This window comes from Monodon monoceros, unplaced genomic scaffold, assembly GCF_005190385.1.
Source record: "Monodon monoceros isolate NGI ecotype Baffin Bay Population unplaced genomic scaffold, NGI_Narwhal_1 Super_Scaffold_22, whole genome shotgun sequence".
In the NCBI taxonomy this organism is placed as follows: domain Eukaryota; kingdom Metazoa; phylum Chordata; class Mammalia; order Artiodactyla; family Monodontidae; genus Monodon; species Monodon monoceros.
In genome coordinates this window covers 43,655,469-43,678,633 of record NW_021703779.1, presented here as the reverse complement: position 1 = coordinate 43,678,633, position 23,165 = coordinate 43,655,469, and the positions used below count along the sequence as shown (strand labels likewise).

Here is a 23,165-nt window from a genome sequence, read left to right as displayed (position 1 = left end):
ACACACACACACACACACACACACACACACACACACACACACACACACACGTTCTTTTTCAGATTCTTTTCCAGTATAAGTTGGTACACCATAGCATCTTACAGCCAAGCTTTTTCCTTGTTGTGGCAGCCCTTAGTCCCATGTGGAGCTGCCATATGAGGCAAACTGTGCTGGAGCATTTGCTTGGCTCAGGCTAGCATGCATGCCAGAGTGGTCACAGGAAACCAGTCAGCCAGCTGGGTGGTTTCAATCCACCCTTTCTGCCCTGCTTTGGGAGCTAGCAAGTTTTCACGGCCTCCTCCCAAGCAGAGTCCAGGCATCCCACAGCTGTCCTATTAGTCCCACTGGTCCTTCAACCAGCCAAGGGGGCTCATCTTCCCTTTGTTGGACCCAAGGTCTGTGGCACCCAATCTGTGGCTCAACCTACCACTCCCCAGGGAGGATCTCTACCTGTGTAATCCCCTTTCTCTTCTGAGTCCCCTCCTAGGGGCACAGGTCCCAACCTGATCGATTCTCTTCCCTTACTATCTGATTCTATGTGGATCTTTCTTACAGCCTTGAGTATATAGGAGTCTTTCTGCCAGTCTCCTGTTAGTTTTCAGTGAGAATTGTTCCACATGTAGATGTATTTTTGATGTATTCATGGGGGAAGGTGAGTTCCACTTCCTCCTACTCCTCCATCTTGAGTCCCTCCAAGTCTAAGTTTCTTACAGCCCTTCTGTTAGTCCCACTGGTTTTCTAACCAGCTAAGGGGACTTGTGTTCCTGATGTCAGATTCCAGGGCTGTGGTGCCCAATATGTGGCTGGAGCTGCTCACTCCCCAGGGAGGCTCTCTGTCTTTGTAATCCTCTCCTTCTTTTGTGTCCCCTCCCAGGGGCACAGGTCCCAACCTGATCACTTCTCTTCCCTTCTTATCCAATTTTGTGTGGATCTTTATTACAGCATTGGTTGTACAGGAGTCTTTCTGCCAGTCTCCAGTTAGTTTTCAGTGATAATTTCTCCACATTTAGATGCATTTTTGTTGTGTTCATGGGGGAAGTGAGTTCCATGTCCTCCTAATCTGCCATCTTGATATCGTCCCCCAGGAAGTTTGAACTTCTATCTAAAAGCAATAAGAATTATATAAGGATTTTTCTTATTATGAAATTTTCAAATATATAGGAAATTTTAAATGGTAGCTTCTACCATTAATATTTCACTATACTTTCTTTATCACATATCTATCCATCTATCTATTCTTCTATCTAATAGAAAGGTTTAAAACAGAATATTTACATGTTATGTGGAGCAAAAATTGAAGGAATAAAGACTAGAGGCAAGGGAAAAAGATAGGCAGTGATGTAACTGTCTAGGCAAAAGATGATGGTGATTTGGACTGGTGAAGTGGTAATAGGAATAAGAAGAAGTGGACGTAGTTAAAACATATTGAAGAGATAGAATCATCAGGACTTGGTAGATGTTTGAATGTGGGGGGTGATGGAGAGGGATGAGTATAAGTTGTAGTTAGGAGTACAGACTCAAGAGCCAGACTACCTGAAATCAAATCCTGGCTGTGACATCTATCAGCTGTCCCTTCCCTATGCCTCAGTTTTCTGTTCTGTGAAATGGGGATAATAATCCTTATTTCATAAGATTGTTATAAGGGTTACCTGAAAAAATATATATGTATCTTAGAACAGAACCTAGCACATAGTAAATTCTATATAAGCGGATACTATTATTATATTTAACATTATATATAAGAGGTGACCCTCTGGTTGGAAAGATGTGGGTTCAAATCCCAGATCTATTATTTACTAGCTATGTAATATGAGATTGGTTTTTCATTTGAAACATGGAACAAATAGTAACTCCTTCATATGAGTTTTTGAGTATTAATTTAAATGAGAGGAAACAATATACATCTTATTTTTAGAATGACCACAGATCTAAGATTATCTGTGGAGATCTTCCACAAGAATTCTTTAATTGTGATTATTTTCAGAGAGACAGTTGGGTTGCTGGTAAAGCATCAGTAGGAAGTAATGAGGGGGGTGAGGATGGGTAGCACACTATGTCACAGTGCTAAGATTCCAGGGCTCAACACTCCTTTTCCCCCTAGGTTGCTGCCATCCAACACTTAGAATCTGCAACCACTGAGTTGAATAAAATCCTGAAGGCCAAGTACCCGACAGAGATGATCATTGCAACCAGGTCAGTCTTCCTTTGGCTCTCTACCTTTGGGATGTTTTTGCCCCTCATGGGCTGTTCCTCAGTCAGAGATGGGGCTCATTTTAATAGCTTGGGGGGTTGAGGCCAAGGAAAGCATATGTTTACCTTCCCAAATCAAATTTCTTCCAACTCAAACCTCCTGAATAGAAAGTTTACGGGGGAAAAAAGAAAAAAGATGAAATTGGGGTGAGGGCTCTTGCTACTCCAAAAAGACAAAATTGTAAGCCACAGATTTGGAAGAAGCGTTACAGAAGGGAAACACAACATCCCATACCATTCAAGAGCATAGCATAGCTCCCTACAGTAGGGAGACTTTGTTTTCCATTTAATACCTGGAAAATTCTCTGTGGTACCTGCTACAGCTGCTTTCTCATAGCTGAGCAATACATTCTCCCCTTCTAAATACGTGGGTCATTCATTTCTCCTGGGACTCTGGTGGGTTCCTTCCAAATCTACCACATTCTCTTTTGAGAAACAGTCCCTACAGGGACCATCGTCCCAAAGTCATTATGTTTGTACTAAATTAGCCAGGCCCTTGAACCATAGCTGATTTGACCCAGGGTGAAATCCTGACCCATGTTGGACTGACTGAATTCTGTTTCCTGGAAATTTGGAATTTGGGCTAAGAAATGCTAGTTAAATTCTCTTAGGTAGTGGCATATTTCACCGTATGCACATGAAGAATCAGAATAAACAAAGAGGGGAGAGGGAGTGGGGGGAGAGGGACAAAGAGAGGGAGGGAGGAGAGATCAGGAAAGAGAGAGGGAGAAGGAAGAGGAGGAAGATGGAAACTAATGACATTATAAGAGAGAAGGTCTCTGGACCTCATGGTCCATGTCACATTGTGTCATCTATCTTATATTTCCAGATTCCTGTGCTCAGCAGTGGAAGATTTTGTAGTTGATATTGTAAAGGCCTGGAGCCAGATAAAACAGAACAATACAGCAATAGAGTCTGTGATTTTGAAAGTAAGTTTCCATCCTTTTTTCTTGTACTCTTTGTGGTGCCAGGGCCCCATTTTTAATAAAAGCAAATGTGCCTCTCACTGGGAATTGTAAAAGAGCAAGGAGGAGCAGCTGGTAAGCCTCCCTGATGGGGGAAATCCTCGTCAAACTTCCATCTTTCACCAAATGAAGAGTGGCACTATACATGCTTATCCATGTACCATGTACCTAAGCATATGCCAAGCATCTGTCCACACCGAGACACAAGCGTACACCAACATGTATGCACATGGTTGTATACCAGAACATTCTTGAAAATACATACCAATTCATGCTAGAAATACACCCACAGTCACCTCTATAACAACCACAGTAACAATAACAGCTAACAATTATATAGCACTTACTCTGTGCCAGGAACTGTTCTAAGCACTTATAATGTATTAACTTATTTAATCTTCACAACTACCCTAGAATATAAAAGCACAAATAGATTAAGTGACTTGCCTAAGTTTATAAACTATTAAGTGATGGAGCTGGGAATCAAGCCATAATCATGTAGTACACCCCCAAACATACACACAGACAAAGGCAGACACAAGGCACCCATGCAGAGCCACATCCACATTCATAGGAGCATGCCCATGAAAACACCAATCCAGAAATGTTTATCTTTCCTTAGTTTTGCCATATTACACATCATTTTACAGGCCACTCTGACATGAGGAAGACTAGGCAACATATATTGATGCCTGCAGCTGTTCTGTAACAAATAGTGTCTCTTTGACCGCCTAACACCCTTTGGCTATCTTATCACATCTACCCAAGCAGTTCTTTCCCTAAACTTTCATCTCCCCACATGTAGCTTTCTATGCTCAGTGTTTCCGGCCAACTAGTACCCCTCCCTACCTCTCCCCATACCATCTGACTCCTCATTCTGTCCTTTCAGGCACAAATCCCTCATAACAATGCCCTGTCTCCTTCTCCATATAGAGCGACTTAATGTATGACAAGCTCAGTGTCCTGATTGATATCCTTGCTGAGGATGCAGCAGTTGAGAAGAGTACCACAGCACATGCAGACAGTGCCAAGGCAGATGGAAAGCCCTTCATCCCTCAAATAGATCACATAGCCAAGTGCAAGTTGGAGCTGGCCACAAAGGCCCAGAATCTCCAAAAGTCCTTGAAACTCATCATATTCCAAGTTGAACAAGGTAAAGGCCCCAGGGTTGTGGTGATTGAGGCAGGGGAAAGAGAAGGTTCCTGTGGGTAGTTTAATGGTCTCCCTCGCTCTGGGTCTACTATTTGACAACACTACCAAAACTTGACTAGATTCTGCATTCATAAAGCATCCAAAGTCCATCCTCAGTCTCCACTGATTTGAAAAGCCTCAGTCCTGATAAGCTGCCCCTTTGGCTCCTCCTACCTCCCAGGCACTCAACTCTTGCTACTTATTTATTTTTGGAACTAACAATCATCCTAAACAATTACAGATGCTAAGTGGCTTTGCACAAAGGTCTGTCAGCTTCAACCTCCAGCCATGGAATCTTTTTCCACCTGCTTCTGTCTCCTTCCAACCACTGAGCCTATGATGATTTTAGAAAGAAAATAGTGTTCATCTCTGCATGTCTTGCACAGTATTAATCAGGCACAAGGGCTCTGAGAGTGGTCCTGGCAGCTCTAGCATTGATTGCCATTTCCCATAACTCATGACAATCTGCAAGCTTCCAACTCAGTAAGAAAACTCTTTCAACTCCTCCAACTTCTTACTTTAACAATTTGGTTCCCACTTCTTCTCCACAATGCTTCTTTGAAAAACAGATCAGAAAATATAACACCAAGTGTGTTCTACCTGAGCTATTGGAATTGAACAGAAGTCCATGTAGCAGGGAAGTCCTTTTGGCTGGACTTTGACCTTTAGCTACAATACCTTCTCCTGCCTTGGTACCTTTAGCTACAGTACCTTCTCCTGCCTTGGTACCTTTAGGTACAACCTCAGCCAAGTTTCTAAGAAAGAAAGGAAATAACCCTTCTGCACTGTGAAATCATTAAACAGCCAGTTTGCCTCTATTTCTGTAGGTAGTTTCCAAGTAGCAGGAATCAGATCAATCTGATGTAGCCATAACCCTGTCACAACTAATCCTCAGCCTGCTCCATCAATACATAAATCAGATTTAGAAGTGCAACTTGTGGCCCTGGGACAGAGAAAGGCTCCCCTGGCAGCACAGGGATTGAACCTATGAGCTTTGGCATAGGCTGAGCACCTGAGCTATACAATATATAGGCTGGTAAAAGAAAGGAGATTTCTCAAATATTCTGGGTATTGGTGAGACATTTGCTTGAAAGAACGGCCTGGTCCTAGAGGCTTAAGTTTAGAACAAAGGTCATGTGAGTAAATGAATTAACAAAGAGGCGAGAATGGAGGTAGAAGAACAGAAAGTTTCCCACCCTGCTCCCGCTACCCCTGGCCCCAAGCTTCTACTCACAGCCACATTTACTGGACGATAAGAAAAGAGTAACAAGTAAAACAGAGAAAGCTCAGGCACGGATGTGAAGAGACATGACAATACTGTAAGAAAGCTGAAACCACAAACAGCATCATGGAGGAGATGTGATGATCAAATGGGAGTCTCCATTGTCTCCCCACACACTGACTGGTATTAACTGAACAAAAAAGATGCTCAAGAAATGTGACCAACCCTCCCTCCCTCCTTTCCTCCTTTTCTTCCTTCCTTTCCTTCCTCTCCTTCCTTCCTTCCCTCCTTCCTTCCACTTTTTCTCTATAGTTCTTGATGAGCAAAGCCGACAGACAATATCAGTCAAGAACTTTAGTTCAACTTTCTTCCTGGAAGATGACTCAGAAGATATTAACCAGATGAGCCCAAGACACCGTAATGATCTTTCTCTTCTCCTTCCTTCCTTTACTCTAAGCTTCATCTCTGTCTTCTAGTTCCCAGAGAATAAAGATGTATTTTCATGCATCTTCCTTTAGCCATAATCCTACTCTGCAGTAGATATCCCTCCCTCTTCTCCAGAAACCTCACACTATAAGACCCCATGCCTATGTCCAGAAGTAATGACCCCATTAGATACTTTGAAAAGGCTGGCCTGATGAAACCCAAGATTTGAAGCTGTTTCACTGCCAGCAAGCAAGCAGCCCAACCTTACTATTCTGTCAGTGGAAGTCCCTGTCCATCCAAGATGATCCCTCTTTGGAATGAGAACCCTGAATATTATCGAGGAGAAAGTCATTGAGCTTGATTCTGCTCCAACAGAGAAAGTGGGGTGAAATACAACTGGGGGGAAGGGCTTTCTTGTTTGTATCTGACACCAAGGTGACATCTTTTGTGTCTAGGTTCTCGTCTTGGTACTCTGTCTTCTATATCTTCTCTCAAAAGTGAAGACCTGGATAACCTCAATTTGGAGCACTTATATTTTACACCTGAAACTATGTAAGTATTTAAGCCTATCACCTTCCTGTGGCTTCTCCCTTTCTCTGGTTAAGAGAATAGTCTAAGGATACCCAGAGTCAAATGCTGACTATACTTACTAGTTGTGTGACCTTACACAAGTAATTCAACCAAACCTCAGTTTCCTCATGTATAAAATGGAGATAATTGTAGAACTTGCCAGATAGGTTTGCTGTATTTATTGAGTTTATATATCCAAAGTACTTGCATTGGGCAGTGTTTGGCACCCATAGTTAGGTGCTATATGTGTTACAGTTGTTATTATTTTTTTTAATTAAAACAACTTCATTTCATTTCAAAAAACCTGTTTTTCACTGTTGCCTTTAACAGTAAATGACTGGAGTTGCTAAGAAGTAAGTGGGCATTGAGGGGACTAGCTAGCAAATCTAAAGACATCTGTCTCAATAGCCCTACCTCTTTAGAATATTCCCAGTAGCCAAGTTCCATCACATTCACTTATTTTGAGTTCCATTAAGAAAATCAGTTACATCAGTTAGAGAATCCCCAATTTCTGGACTGTGGTCAAGGAAGACAAATCTCATGTGAGAGATGTAGGGTCAGTTTAGTAATGAATAAAAGAAATCTGTGGTTAAGTAGCTAAATTGTACCTATTTTCAGTTTCTCAAAAGAAGGACACAGCTAGCAATTATTTAAGTTTTCTGCAGCTTCCCAGTTATTCCTGTATTCAACTCCCATTCCCCTCCACTTTACCATTGGCTTAAGCTCATGTATGAGGCCTCAATGGACCTACCTAATGAGTTTTGATCAATGGTGTGCTGGAAAATGTTTAACAACCAGCTCTCTGTGGGGAGGAAAGCCCTGATTTATTCCTGGCGTAAACCTTTCCATCATGGCCTATTTCAAGCTACTGATATAATGTCATTGAACGCAGAGTTGGGAATTATAGGCATAATCAGCTTACATAAACTGGTATGAACTGGCTCCAGCACACCACTGGTTTTAATGGATGGATGCAGAAGAATAAAACAAACTGCTTGGTTTTGTTGTTGTTGTATATGTATCTACCCTCTTTTAACAGTTTTTTTTCCTTCAAATGTATGATCACTTTGCCCTTTGATGTGAAAGTGCTACAAAGGAGTTCAGACATCTCTGGAAACAGTAATACAGACTTTACTCTCATCATATATTTTTATCTGAGATACTTAAATCTTCTTTCTTTATGGGAATAAGTCAATGACTCTTATTTCCCTTTATTTTATGTGGAGAAGATAATGGCCACTCATATCTGACAGCCTCCAAAGATGACTTCTTTATTATGAATCCCAATTCCACTGAATCCGCCCAACTGGCTGGGTGTCCTCTCTTACAGCTAACAAGTTAGTTGTTAACACAATAGGACATCTACATGTGCCTCTCAAGAACATTAAGCCTTGTGCCCAGTGTAGAGGGGGACTTCCCTCAGTGGTTGTTGATCACGCAGATAAAGTCTGCAGCCCAATGATAACAGCACTTCTTTCCTGCACCAGTGTCTATTCTCTTCTTCCCTTTGGCTAATTTCAGACGCTTCAAAGAAAGGTGTGTCATGAACAACTATTTTGGAATTGGACTAGATGCTAAAATTTCTCTGGAATTCAACACCAGAAGAGATGAACACCCAGGACAATACAAGTAAGGAAAAGAAACTCCCCTCCCTACATACAAACACACAATCACAATATACACATGTATTCCCACATCCCCTATCTTACAGACAAGAAACAGAAAGAGTCCATCCTTTGGAAGTAAAACACATTAGTCCCAAGGTTAGTCTAGTGGGCTATCTCGCCCCAAATATTGACCAGATCTGTGATGACGCTGCACTGGCATCCTGAACTTGGAGCTGCTTTCATAGTCTTGACCTGTGTTCAGCTAACTGTGTTACTGTTACTGAAAACAGATTACATTGACTCAGTTCAGCGAATTGCCTATCTTTGTTCTGTCTCCAAGAACTTGATGAGGTCCTAGTAGTGGTTTTAGGTCTGTTCTTGCTTGGCAAGGCTGCAAAGTATCAAAGATCGCCCTACTGGTTCTTAGTGTTCCTAACTTGGTTCCCCAGGACCTACTGATTTTACCCCATCTTGTTTGGTCTGCTTGGCACCTTCTGGTACTTTTGTACTACAGACATACACTAAGGCAGCCTCAGAGTTCTTGTGGTAAATTGAAATTACGAGTAAAAAGAAGCACACCCTCCACCCATCATCACCACCCCCTGCCCACCTGCCACCAGAACTTCTTTCTCGGAGCAGGCCTGGGCTGAGGAACAAGTACTTTATCAGATGTGTCTTGCAAATATTGCTTCCCAGTTGCTTGTCTTTTTTGTTATTATTGCTTGTCTTTTCATTTTTAACGGTCTCTTTTGAAATACAAAAGTTTTGAATTTTGATGAGTTCCAATTGATCAATTTTTTTTTTTACAGACCATGCTTTTGATGCCATGTTTAAGAAATATTTGCCTAACCCAATATCTTAAAAATTTGCTGTTTTCTTCTAAAATTTTTGGTTTTGCTCTTACATTTAAGTCTGTGATCTGTTCCGAGTTACTTTTTATGTATGGTATTAGGTAAGAATCTGAGTTCATCTTTTTGCACATGGATATACATTTACCACAGCACCACCTTTTAAAACTATCCTTTCCCCCAATGAATTGTGTTGGCACCTTTGTTGAAAATCAATTGACCCTAAATGTAAGGGTTGTTTTCCTAGACTCTCACCATGTTCCATTGATCTATGTGTCTATCCTGTGCAAGCACCACGCTGTCTTGATAACTGTAGCTTTATAGTAAGTTTTGAAATTGGGAGATGAAAGTCCTCCAACTTTGTTCTTTTTTCAGAATTGTTTTGGTAGTTCTAGGTATTTTGCATTTCCACATAACCAAACTCCAATTTTTAATAGATAAGGAAACTGAAGTGCCCAGAGAACTTATGGTTTAAAACAGAGTGCAAATAATTTTGTGCTATGTGCTAGCCTTCTTACATTTCAAAACCCATGCCCTGTGGTGGCTCATTTCTGTGGCTCTACTTTAAAAGCTCACAGTAAACTCTATCCAGCCTTTATAGTGATTGTTAAGTACCCTGCCTGTTTTTATCAGAGACTCTACAGTCAACAGGACCTTGTCCTTCCCACCTCCACCACAGGTCTCCTGATATCCTTGCCTGTCCCATATTCTCTCCACTGGCTCCTACTCTACAGTCTTCCTAGTAAGCTTATTTCTATTCTGTAGCATTGAATTGTTTAACATACAGGTCTTGGAAATCCCTCCACTTTGCCAGAAAAGTTATGCTTCAAAGAAACTGCAGTCTAAGAGTCACATATTTCAAATGAAATTGATTCCAAGTGGCTGAAATCTTGAGCTCCCAGAATGGTACTTGCCAGGGTAGCTGATGTGTACTAGCCAGTTATGCTCACAGCTTTTTATGAGCCTTACTTTCTAAATATAGCCTGTCTCTTCCAAGCCTGAACCAACATCAGAAGCAAGTAAAAGTGACAAATCAATGGGACGCTGATGCCTCAAGGAGACCCAGGAACCCACTGCAGCTGGTGTTCGCATAAGGATACCAGTTACACTATCCTAGCATTCCCTCTTGTGTCCAGTTACCATTAAACATGACTCCTCTCTATAAGAAAGCACTTGACGAATAAGACTGTGTCTCCTCTTACTTTTCTTCATCCACTTATCTTTATATTATTCACCCTCTGACTACCTTTCTCTACCTTTATCTCCCTGTAGTAGCCGCCTTAAGAACAAGATGTGGTATGGCCTTCTGGGAAGCAAGGAACTTTTTCAGCGCTCTTACAGGAAACTGGAAGAACGAGTGCACCTGGAGGTTAGTGGAAAAGAGGGTGATCCTTCCTGGGCATGAAGAAAGGAAATATCATGACCCTGGGAATCAACTTTCCTCTATATCCTTAGTTCTTCCCAAGCTTTAACTCTGATCCTCACTCATTGCTCATGGTAGGAAATCATGAAGATAGATTTCCATTTTATGGATAAGAAAATAATAGTATGAAGAGAAGACAGAGCCCTTCCCCCATCTCTGTAAATGGCCCTTCACATTGGTATCTGAAGAGCCAGCCAATAAGGGCTACTCTTTTCTTTCAGTGTGATGGAGAAGCCGTCTCCTTGCCAAACCTGCAAGGCATTGTAGTGCTCAACATTACCAGCTATGCTGGAGGTGTCAACTTTTGGGGAAGCAGCACAGCTACCACAGTGAGTATGGAACAAGGAACAGGGAGGAAGAAAGGATTGACCCCTCTAAAGTCTATCAGAAAGGAGAGTTGAACTGACTGGAGTGTAGGGGAAGAGGAGGTGGGCTGGGGACCTTTATTGGCAGCAGCTGTATGATGAGGTTTTTTTTTTTTTTTAAGGCAATTACCACCCCAGAGCACAAGAATCAACCAAAAACCTCAGGATCAGATAAATTCTTCGGTGTTGCCTGGACTTTGAATTTTCCATTCCTCACGTTTGAAAGATCCTTGAGAGGTTACCTAGGCCATGCCCTTTTCTCTAAGGAGGTCTGTCAATAAAATCTCCTGAGAAATTGGCCATGAATCCTTTCATCTGAGCTCACCCAAGAAGGCCATGAGACCAGTGGGACTGGCCTTGGGGATTTATGATGCTAGATTGGACAGGGAGAGAACCAGTTAAGAGTTGTGATCTCAAAAGGGGCTGAGTTTTTATCTCAGTGCCCTTTTCCCAAGTTGGCTTCCTGACCTCATTCTTCTCCTTTTAATAATATAGTAGTTTCTCCACTCTTCATTAGCTAGAAAAATTCTCACCAGGAGCTTTCAAAGCATACCTGCTTGTGATAGGCAAGGTGTGGTTTCTCAAGGGTGAGATGTGTGACACAGTTCTTCCTCCTCAGGAATATGAGGCTCCTGCGATAGATGATGGGAAGCTAGAGGTAGTGGCAATCTCTGGTTCTGTACAGATGGCAATGTCCCGTATCATCAACCTGCATCATCATCGCATCGCCCAGGTAGGCACGGGCCTGGTGGGCACCAGAAGGGGTTTGAGCTCTGTGGCTACAATCCAGGATGTGGGGTAGTCTCAGGAATTAACCAGGTATAAGAATGACAGGGTGGAGGGAGCAGGTTATCTGGTGGGAAGCAAGGTACTGGCTGAAGTTGGAAACAGAGGTGGTAGGGACCAAAGGAGCAAAAAGCCCATAGCAAACATGTGTTTCCTCCCTGGGACAATCTGATTCACATTTTTGCCAGTCCTGTTCAGATACACATTTGGCCATGACTGTGAGATTATCAGATTGGTCTACAGTCGTTACCTCATTTTTCTCCCCCATTCTCCCTCCTCCTCTTCTCTGGCAGTGCCGTGAGGTGATGATAACCATCGATGGTGAAGAAGGTATCCCAGTGCAGGTGGATGGGGAGGCCTGGGTTCAGAGGCCAGGCCTTATCAAGATTAGATACAAGAACACTGCCCAGATGCTGACAAGAGATCGGGTAAGAAGGGAAAGGCTCATCTGGGGCTCCTACGTTGTCTCATCTATAGCTATCACTTGAGTACTGAATACTTCCAGTCAGGCAGAATTCCTTAAAGAGAGGTCTGCATGATACTTATCTCAGAGTCACCTTGGGTGCTTTTTAGAAATGCACATTCCTGGGCCCCACACAGGCCCACTGCATCAGAATGGAGATGGGTATTTCCTGGGAACTTGCATTTGCAGACAAGCTCCCTGAGACATTCTGATATACATAGACACTTGCAAAGCACTGTCCAAGAGAGTGAGACAAGAAGCTCCCTTCTGTAGTTTTCAACAAAGTTGTACTCCTCCCTCCACTGCACAGAGTTAAAGGCCTCAGGTGGTTATGGAGAAATCTGCTCCCTCAACAAGAGAGTCTTCATTGAATATGGTCTTTAGGTTCCTCTAAGGCGTCTTAAAATACTGCATTCACAAATGTCACTCACCTCAGCTAAACCACCTAACGCTAGAAAGGAGCCATTATTAATCAGATGTTCAATGCTTAGAGGCTTTCTTCCACTCTGGCCTGTGGACAGTCCATAGACACAGCAATAGAGAAGGGATGCAATGTCTAGTTTATAAGCTACCTACTTTGTGTTGGGCACTTTACATATATTCTCTCAAGTAGGTCCTCTCAACGATCCTATGAGGTAGATACACTTATTCCCATTTTATAGGTGAGGAAAATGAGGACCAGAGAGGTTAAATACTTTGCTAAAGGTCACACAACTAGTCAATGACAGAAGCACAATTCAAAATTAAATGAGATATGTCTAGCTCTAAAATCCATCAGAATATATTGCCTAGATTTGGCAAAGAAGGGAGCTGAAAAGGGCTCCACTTTCTTATTGGTCATGATACCTACCTATAGGAGCTTCTGGAAGGCAGACATCTGTCTGATTCAAGTATGTTGTCCCAAGACTTGGCATGGTAACAGCAACAACGACAACAACAACAAAAAACTAAAACTTCTTAGTATGAAAGAGACATTGAATAAAATGTTGGACAGATGTATGGGTGTGGAGATAGGTGTATGGGGGAATGGATGAGGCCCTCTTTCCCCTTTCCCCACAGTACCCACAAATATCAGACTCACAGACAGATCTGTCACATGCCGTCTTAGCTACAGCAATCTTTAGGCTCTGCCACTGTCTTTATCACCAGGACTTTGAGAACTCAATGAAAATGTGGAAGTGCAAGCATTCTGAAATCCAGGCTGCCTCTCAACCCCAGCTGGACTCCCAGGAATCTCAAGATAGCCTCTCTGATGAGGAGTATGCCCAGATGCAGCACTTAGCTCAGCTTGCAGAAAACCTCATCAGCAGGTAAGTGGACTGGCCCAGATACAGGGCTGGGAATCCCAAGAAGAGATAGGGAGAAGAAGCCAACTTGTATCTATTGGCTACTGGAGAGCCTGGCCTCAGAAAGGAGTATTGCTCAGAGCTCTGAGGATTGACAGGGACTCTGACATTCTAGGTAGGAAATAGTCTTTGTGGTCAGCAGTAAGCCAGCTTGGACCTCTCCCATTAGGCCCAGAGATAAATTTTGATCTCCTCTTGCTGCCCCAGACCCAACAGGACTAAAAATGCTTATCCTTGCCCTTAAATATCAGGAGGGCCTTAGAGTTTCTGGAGTCAGCTCCTTCCTCTATTCTAGCCTCCCACTCTCCCAAAGCACCCAGTATCTAATTCTGGTGAGTCAAGGATGGACAAAAGTGAATACCTAGAGAAGGGTAGAAACATTTTCTGGCATAGGTGCCTCCCTAGAAATGAGAAGAAATAACAGGAGAGAGTAAAGAATACAATTTACCCGTAATCCCAACCCTCACCAGCACCTCAGGCCAGACACCCTTCAGAACTCTAGACTCATTTATCTGTCCTTGCTTTATTACAGACTTACTGACCTGAGTAAGGTCCACCAGCATGTGTCTGTCCTCATGGATTCTGTGAATGCCAGTGCTAACATACTGAATGATATATTTTACAACCAAGACAGTAGCAATGAGGCAGGTGCAGCTTCCTGCACTCCCATTGAGGTAAGGGGGGAAGGGGCAGATGAAGGAAAGGAGTCAAACCAAATAGGAAAGGGAAGGAAGGGGAGCTGGAGGCTGGGTAGAGAAACTGGGCAAATGACATGGCAGGAAACTGATGGATAGAGTAGAGGGGGAGGCAGATATTGTTTGACTTGTTACTGGGAGAATGGTTGCTGGGAGAATGGTTGCTGGTCCAGAGTGGTTACTGGGAGAATCCCATAGCAGATTTCATCAGCCTGATAGCTATCTACCACACTGGCCTCAAGGAGAAATAGCCTGAGAATGGAGAGGAACTTGGCTTAGGCCCTTCCTCATTCCAGGAGGATCCCTATATAACCTGTTAAGGTGACACTTGTCATTGAAACTTGTGCTCTAGGCTGCCTTGGTTTTCCTCTTGAGGGGAAGGTCTAGATTAGATTCTTGATGTTAAATGTGCCATCCTGTGACTTTACCCACTGGCAGAAGATTTTTAAGTGATGCTTTTATAAAGTAACTTTAGTGCTAGGCAAACAATACAAAAGGGCCACATACAGGGTCAGGGCCTCCTAAAATGTAGGTTACCTATTTATTTGGGGCCGGATCTTAGTTGGAAGAGGCCTGGAGCTCCAGGCCTGGAGTTTCAAGAAGACAGATGGTTAGGCCTAACTTCATGTACCATGGGAAAGGTGGCTTCAGCCTAGTGGCAACAAGTGGCCTCAAACTTACTATCTGGTTTGCATATTCCCTGTTTCCCTATACCCATAGCACTCAATCAGTGATGCCAAATGCCAAGTTGTGCTGTGCCACAGCATACAACACACCAATACAGCTGTACTGGTAGTTGATAGCTGGCATCAGTTTTGACTGGTTGGTGCCCATGCTGAACTACTAGTTGTACTATATTGTGAATATTACTTTTTCACTTATAGCCACATCCTACTAGCCTGCTCCTACCCTCCCACAGAGAAGCCAGCTGCATGCTTACTAACCAACAACTCCTCTGTCTTTGTCCTTTCCCTTCCTTTCTTTTCCTTTCTTCTCCTCTCAGACTCTAACCAGAAATGACGCAGTAGATGTTACATTTAGTCTTAAAGGGCTCTACGATGACACCAAAGCTTTCCTGGATGAAAACTTGGTGAGTGGATGGGGTTGGAACAGGGAGGGCAAAGTATCCCATCTGAATTTGGTCACAGCCTGTGCTTGGTTCTAGAGCATTGGAAGACATGTAGGAGCATTTTGGCCAGGTGCTTACCTGGCAGTCCCTGCTGTGTCATCTTCACCCAGAGTTGTCATTGATCGTGTCACTTTATAAGTTATGCGAATCTATAGGGACTACCATATTCTTGAAGAAAAGTCTATCTCCTTTGGCAAATGTCTCTTGGGTCCAGACTAGGCCAAACAAAAGCAGCGTTTTCTCATCATACCTCATATAGTTTCAGTAGAAAAGGGTGAGCTCTTTTGAGCTGCTCTGCATCTCCCAAGTTTCCACATACGTCTCTCACCATGTGAAAAGACAGTAAGGAATAGTGGGAAAAGTTGGGGGTCTCTGAGTTCAAATCCCAAATCTGCCCATTACTAGCTATATTAGTTTCCTAAGGCTGCTGTAACAAAGTACTAAAACCTGGGTGACTTAGGACAACAGAACTTTATTGTCTCACAGTTCTGTAGGCTAGAAGCCTGAAATCAAGGTGTCAGCAGGGCCATGTTCCTTCTGAAACCTGTAGGGAAATCCTTCCTTGCCTCTTCCTAGCTTCTGGTGACTTACTGGCAATCTTTGCTGTGTTCCTTGGCTTGTAGATGCATTACTCCAATCCTCCATATTCACATGGTGCTCTCCCTGTGTCTCTCTGTCTTCCCATGGCCATCTCCTTAAAGGATACCAGTCTTACCGGATCAGGGCCCACCCTACTCCAGAGTCCAGACCAGACCAATGATCCCATCTTACTAATTACATGTGCAATGACCCTATTTCCAAAAAATTGAGGTACTGAGGGTTAGGATTTCAAGATATCTTTTTGGAGGGGACACAAATGAATCCATAACAGTAGGTACGTGAGGTAACTTCACCTCTCTGGGTCTCAGTTTCCCTACCTACAAAATAGGAATTAAAATCTCTACCTATCCAGGTTGTTGTGAGGATTAAACAAACCACTGTATATTATGTGCCTAGCTCTTCCTAGCAGCTTGACAGATGGTAGATTTTATTAGTGTTAGGGAAAATGGACTGAGGCTCAGTTTTTGAGCTACAGGAAGAGTTGCTGTTTCTCATAATGCAAAGCCCATAGGCACACCTGGTGAGTGTGCTTTAATGAGTCAACTGATCATGGCCACTCCACTTTGAGGTTTGCTGCTAAGGCCCCTAGGAAGGTACCGTTCTTGCCTCTCATCTAATTAAGGTTTATTTGAAGAGGGGCCTCTGAGTTGATTTTTGCAAGAAGTGCAGCCACTTCCCCTTTTCCATTTGCACATCTAACTGGCACACTGCACAGGTGGAAGAGTGGTTAAGGCAGTCAGGCCAGGCTGTCCCAGCATCTGAGCCCCAGGCTAGAGTCCTTCAGCCTTCAGCGACAGCAACAGAAGTACCTTCTATATATAGGCAGAGCTAAATGGCCTTGCCAATTTGGGCAGCAGGAAATATGGAAGCTTAGCCTCTTATTGCCACTCAGGGTTTCTTGAGGCTCATGGGCTCATGAAAATTGGTTTGTGCCAGCCAACAACCCAAATTGAGCACATATCATACTTAATATAGAACCTGGTAAGGACCCCCCCACACACATACACACATCCAAATGAGACCTGGGTGCAAACAGCTGCTAAGAATGACCATGTATCTCCAGAAAGGCCATATCATAGAGGTGGCATGGATGTAAGGCTTATTTCATTTGTTTAAATTTATTTTTATTTTATTTATTTACTTTGGCTGCATTGAGTCTTTGTTGCTGCATGCAAGCTTTCTCTAGTTGTGGTGAGTGGGGGCTACTCTTCATTACGGTGCACAGGCTTCTCATTGCGGTGGCTTCTCTTCTTGTGGAGCATGGGCTCTAGGCATGCAGGCTTCAGTAGTTGCAGCATGCAGCCTTAGTAGTTGTGGCACACAGTCTTAGTTGCTCCGCGGCTTGTGGGATCTTCCCGGACCGGGGCTCGAACCCGTGTCCCCTGCATTGGCAGGCGGATTCTTAACCACTGCACCACCGGGGAAGTCCAGGCTTATTTCATTTGAATGTTGTTATTCCTCCCCTTGAAGGAGGAGAACAGTCAGTGTTGGGGGAGGGATGTAGCCTTTTTTTTTTTTTTTTTGGCGGTACACGGGCCTCTCACTGTTGTGGCCTCTCCCGTTGTGGAGCACAGGCTCTGGACGTGCAGGCTCATCAGCCATGGCTCATGGGCCCAGCCGCTCCGCGGCATGTGGGATCTTCCCGGACCGGGGCACGAACCCGTGTCCCCTGCATCGGCAGGCGGACTCTCAACCACTGCGCCACCAGGGAAGCCCGGGATGTAGCCTTTTGATGAAGAAAATCCCACCCAGTAACTCCCACTTCCCTTATGTGGCAAACTGGCTTAGTGATGTGTTACAACAGAAACCAGGAAGTGAGTAACGAAGTCCCCTGAGTCAGTTTGCACATTTATCTCAGAGAAGAGTCCTGAACAAGGTCTCTATTGAAGCCAGAAGGACAAGAGAACAGAGCATAAGATTCAGGCCCAACCATATACTATTTTTCAGAGCCCGAGTCTCTAGGTGCCAAATAGGAAGTCATTAGGAAGCCATTTTATTCCTCTTCTATTATGATTAGGAATTATTTTCTAAGACCCCAATTCCTCTTTCTTCTCTGTGGCTTTGGGTTTGCCTATCAAATCCCTTTTGAGCACTGCTGGTAAGTATGCCCCTAAGAATCCCTGCCCCTTTCCCCCTTACCTTGAAGTGATGGCCATTTCTACTTGATACCGCTGTTCCCCATCCCACCACCATGTACACACACGTGTCCTGTGCATCTGGGCTACTCCGTACTGTCCTAAATCATTCATTGTAAAGCAAAAGCAAGAGATTATTTGTCAACATGACTTGTTCCACTCTCATATCCCATCCTGATTGGTCATAACCTCCAATCCCATCCCTCGCTCATTCACCTGTCACCCATTTGTGACAGACAGCAGGGTTCCACTTAAGGCTGGCCCATGCACAGCAAGAAGCTACATAAGTGCCAGACTGAAAGTAGAGCACATGCCAGAGAGGAGAGCTGAAGCCAAAGTAGGTGGGCTGGAAAGTGTGTCAGAGCTGATGATATCAGCATGCATCTGTTCTCCCAGCTCACTATTTAATGGAACATGAACTATCTCACTTATGTTGTTGGTTTAGAACTTGGTTCTTCTGAGTTGGAGATGGTCCCAGAATAATCTATTTTAACTCTCCCATGGAGCATACAGAGTTCATCCTGTGGGTGCTGGGGATTACGAGGGAATGCTTGAGCTTTGTTTCCTAAACCCATGGGACAAGCCATCATTCACTAAGAGTGAATAGCTAGGGGCTAAAAGCACAGCCTGGGGCGGCAGACCCTCTTTGCCAGGAAGGGAAAATTTGAGCCAATCTCTCTCTAGCCCTCCCCTTGCTTCACAAAGCAGCCTTTAAATTATGGTAACTGTGTAATAAAGATTCCCCCCACCCCAGCATCTGGCCACCCCACATACCCTTTCTGGGATGCTGTGGTATAGAGGGTAGGCTATAGAGTTGAATAGATCTGGGTTTCTGGCTAGTCATGTGATCTTGAGCACTAAACTTCTTTGAGTCTGTTTTCCCACCTATAAAATGAGAACAATAGTACTTTGTAAGGTATTATCAAGCTATTGGGAAGATGGAATGAAACTATGTATGCACAGTGCCTGGCATATAGTATTTGCTCAAAAATTGGTAGCTATCATTAGGGGGGCACTTAGGTGTCTCCAGGGGCTTGAGGGTCAAGGGTAGGACCCTTATCCTGGACCCTAAGCTGTAGGGGTACAACTTCAGCATTAATTGATAGTGGTCAAAGGGCCTCCCTGCTTGCCAAACTGTGAGCATGCCAAGCCCTAAGGAAAGCATCACTGTCTGGTTGTCTCCTGGATCTCCCTATTGAGAAAGTAAAGAGCTGGCTATACTTTCCACCGACACCATGAGCCAAAGGAGATATAAGTTGGCACCCTGTGGTCTCATGGCCACTAGCAGGGACTGGGAGTTGGGGAGAAGGCAAGAGTCTATGAAGGTAGGGTGCTAAGCATTGGATACTCACTCTTTTTCCTGTCTTCACCAGCTGAGAAATGCTGAGTATGAGGCCACACTGCAAACTTCCCTGGATGCCATGAATAAGGAGTTTGAAAAGCTATCTGAGATTGACTGGATGAATTCAATCCTTTCTCCAGAGGTATGTGACCTGTGGATTGGGAAATAAAGGGGAAGAGGGATTCTTCCTTGGTGCTTTGCCTTCCAGTGTGGGCCAGGACACAGTGACTGATGTAGCATAGGGAGGCCAGTAGTGGCTTTCAGCTTGAGTTCAATGGAGCCTCCTCCTCCCATCTCCTCACCATAAGTATACAGGACAAGGCAGAAGGCACACTGAAAAACTAGATGCCCATGAGAACATAACCAGAAAGAAGAACCACTCTGTATCAGAAGATTGGGAAAGAATAAGCAAGAATGGTCTTTTTCTGTGCCGTTCTCCTGGCTGCAATTCCCCTCCCCTGCTCAGTACCTGCTGCTGGGACTGAATTTTGTCTGGTACATACCATTATGGCCAATACCAGGTGTTTACAGCCAACATCTGTTCTAAATGGTTGGTGCCCAGGCCATACTGGTGGTTAAATCTACCAAATATCACCTCTCCTTGCTGCTTTCTGCCCCTCCCACTCTGGGAGGAAAGTAGGCTATCTCAATGCTTTCCCCTAGCAGGTGTGTGGCTTAAAAGAAAATCAAGCATGGCAGCTGTAGCTATAATATAGCTGTGGGGATGTCATCATTTTTTGACAATTCTGAGTGCTCTCCTGAGATTGAAAAATAGTCCCATTTCATAAATCAAATGACTCAAAGATGTCCACCTACCACCAGGTAAATTATACCTTTTACGGTCTGACAGGGTTTTTCTTTAAATTTCTCCACCATGGAACTGCTCACTTCAACCTGTAGGAATACTTGGTTCTCCTACTCATTATGCCTGTTTTCTGTCTTCATACACCAGTTATATGCATGTGAGCAAGCCATACAAGCATGTTTGGACTAGTGCAGCAGTTGGGCTACCATTTAAGAGAAAAAGCCATAGGCAAATTCAGGTCTTAAAGGATTTAATAACTTTCTCATATGCCTTTGCTGCTCTTGACCAGTAGCCCCCTGGGGAAGAAAAACATGCTGTTATGCAGAAAAGGAAGCACACTCTTGTAGCACCCCGTTCCTACTCAGTTCAGCTATCTTGCACCAAGCTCCTGACCTAGGCAAACAGACTGGATATTGAGAGAAATGAAGCAAACAGTCCATGCTCTGAGGTCTCAATATGGGAGTCTGCCTGGCCTGGGCATAATCTCTTTTCTGGACTTCAGCATTTCCATAAAGATGAAGAAGTGAGGCTCTAAAGAAGGGCAGAGTAGGTTGAAAGAAAGACAAGAAGATGTTGCTCATTCACTTGATACCAAACTTGCTCACCTTAAGGCCACAGAAGGCGCAGATCCACTTTGGTGGGGAAAAGCAGAAGGAGAGTCAATTATTTATTGGACTTTCCAAAGCTTTGGTTCCAAGGGAAGGTCCTGTGCCCTTCCTTTAGGTTTCTTCTGAAAGGCAATTCAGAAAAGCATTTATTAATATGAGATCATTTATTAAAGCATTTAGCAAAGTACCTGGCACAGAGTAGGATCTTGGTAAAGATCAGATGCCTTCTAGGGCACAAGACTAGTGAGTAGGGGTATCTCCCATACCTGGATAGATAGCAGATCTGCCTGCGTCTTGCAGCATCCTTGTTCACCACCTTGCCAGGCCTCTAGGAATTGTTTCTATTAGGCAACTAACATTTTGACCTTCCTCTTGTTGTGGTTTGCCAGGAAAAGTCTTCAGATACTGACAATAGAAGCCTCGGATTGAAAGTTAAGTTCCCCAAATTGGGAAAGAAGAAGCCAGAAGAGGAAGACAAACCTAAATCAGGCCAAGGCATCCAGGGCTTTATTGGTAAGTTTCTCCCACAGGCATTGAGGTCATAAAGAATTCCCCAGCAGCCTGGGTACTTCCCAAAGACCTGAAGCTCACATTAGAAATGTGCACGGGTATGGTGGTGATGGAGGAGGTGGCCGGCTGGGAGCCAACCTTAGGGGATGCCAAGCAGTCTCTTGAACAAGGTGTGAGTTAGAAAGTGATATGGAGGGAATTCCCTGGCTGTCCAGTGGTTAGGACTCCACAGTTCCACTGCAGGGTCACGGGTTCGATCACTGGTTGGGGAACTAAGATCCCGAGAACCTGAGAGGCAACCTTTCTTTGTGATCTCTGTGATATAAACAGCTGAAGAGAAAAATGAGAACAGCCAGTTACCTTTCTGCTTGACCCATTCCTTTCCTCAGTGGATAAAGTATGGCAAAACAGTCATATTTAGATCTATTTCCCAGTCAAATACAACTACAAGCTTTTGGTCCTGCTCCAGAAAGCACTATTATTTGAGATGGGTTGGGGGTGTCAGTGCTGGGCACCTACAGGGTCAGGAACAGGTTCCACGACCTATCTAAACACTCTTATTCTTTATCTGTTATAGTAAATCCCTGGAAATGCAAAATTTGTTTCATTATTTGAATTTTGGTTCCACCCCTTCTTCAGAATTGGACTTAAATGTTCTTGATATATCAGTGGGGCTCAAAAGAAGGTTCCCTTAGAATTGTCGGCTATGCCAATTCTGATGTCAATGGTCTCTCCTAAATTCTGAGCCTAGATGACCTGGAAGCTTGAGAGAGATGACCATAGTGGACATGGGGGGAAAGGGATGGAGGGTGGCAGTTTGTTTTGTTTTTTGAGGAACTGAGACTTCATACAGATGCCAAGAGAGAATCTCCTGGACCAAGTTATGTTTGGTCCAACTGGTTTGAGTCCCTAAGAATCTGCCAGTTGGGAGACCCATGGTGCTTGAGAGTCTTTCTGAAGTCTCTGAAAGGGTCAATAGCAGTTTCATGGATTATCAGGTTCTGAGAACTCATCCCATTTGTGTTTGGCTTGCATGACATCAGCTGGTTTTCTAAGATGGTTTAAAAATGGTTGGTACAATAGGAACAAACCAGTCTGTCTCCTAAAGGACTCTTTGTTTGCTCTCTTTAGCGTCCGTAAATTTAGGCATCTGGCAATGTGCTAACCTCATTATTTCTATACTTGCTTTTTTTTCTATAAAGGAAATTTGTGGCACCGCAGACATCATGAAGATGAAGCAAAAGATGATGATCCTCCAACACCATCAGGATCTCAACTATAACCCTTGAAAGCTGGAAGGAGAACTCACAACATTTAGGATTCTACTAAAAACTCTTGAAACCTCAGTACAGGCTAGACTAAATTATTTCAGAACAAACATGAGCACCACCAAGAAAGATCCTCCAATTCTTTACACTAATACATTTTTTTCCTGGACTCAATCAGGTCTCCTTAGAGGTTTACATTTTCTCATTGGCCAAAGATTCTTGTTCCGAGTTGTCTTGTTCAGTTCTCCTTCTCTTCGTGCATCTTGAGCAACTACAGTATTTAATTGAACTAAGCTTTTTGTGAATGGCCTGGGATCTACAAAAGATTCAAGGGAGTTCACCTTTTCAGGGAGTTGGGGAATGTTTTTCTCTGACTGGCAGAGAAACTGTTGATGCTAGGGAATGAATGAAAGAAATACTCTCAGGGAGATGAGGAGTGGGGTCAGGACAGCCAGGCTTGGTGGTGTTTCTCCCCCAATCCCTGTCAATTGCAACTTGTGACTTCAGAAGGTCTCTCCTAGTTGGCCTATTAAGATGAGAACTAGGTCCTGGGGGCTTGTCCACTTGCCTCTTACAATGACCATGTGAAATCTTTTCTTGTGGTGACTGCT

The 23,165-nt window shown here is 43.7% G+C and overlaps 1 protein-coding gene across 1 annotated transcript in view; it reads left to right on the top strand.

The window, feature by feature from the left end:
* Positions 1–22,568, top strand: part of DGKK (diacylglycerol kinase kappa) — a 160,317-nt gene extending 137,749 nt beyond the window's left edge. The window contains exons 15-30 of the mRNA XM_029240177.1: positions 2,102–2,193; positions 3,080–3,179; positions 4,149–4,368; positions 5,941–6,045; positions 6,510–6,606; positions 8,146–8,253; positions 10,352–10,448; positions 10,724–10,831; positions 11,487–11,600; positions 11,947–12,081; positions 13,266–13,426; positions 13,995–14,136; positions 15,161–15,247; positions 19,395–19,505; positions 21,166–21,289; positions 22,489–22,568. Of these exons, the coding sequence (XP_029096010.1) occupies positions 2,102–2,193; positions 3,080–3,179; positions 4,149–4,368; positions 5,941–6,045; positions 6,510–6,606; positions 8,146–8,253; positions 10,352–10,448; positions 10,724–10,831; positions 11,487–11,600; positions 11,947–12,081; positions 13,266–13,426; positions 13,995–14,136; positions 15,161–15,247; positions 19,395–19,505; positions 21,166–21,289; positions 22,489–22,568 (1,881 nt within the window). The remainder of the gene's footprint in view (positions 1–2,101; positions 2,194–3,079; positions 3,180–4,148; positions 4,369–5,940; positions 6,046–6,509; positions 6,607–8,145; positions 8,254–10,351; positions 10,449–10,723; positions 10,832–11,486; positions 11,601–11,946; positions 12,082–13,265; positions 13,427–13,994; positions 14,137–15,160; positions 15,248–19,394; positions 19,506–21,165; positions 21,290–22,488) is intronic.
* The last annotated feature ends 597 nt before the right edge of the window (positions 22,569–23,165 follow it).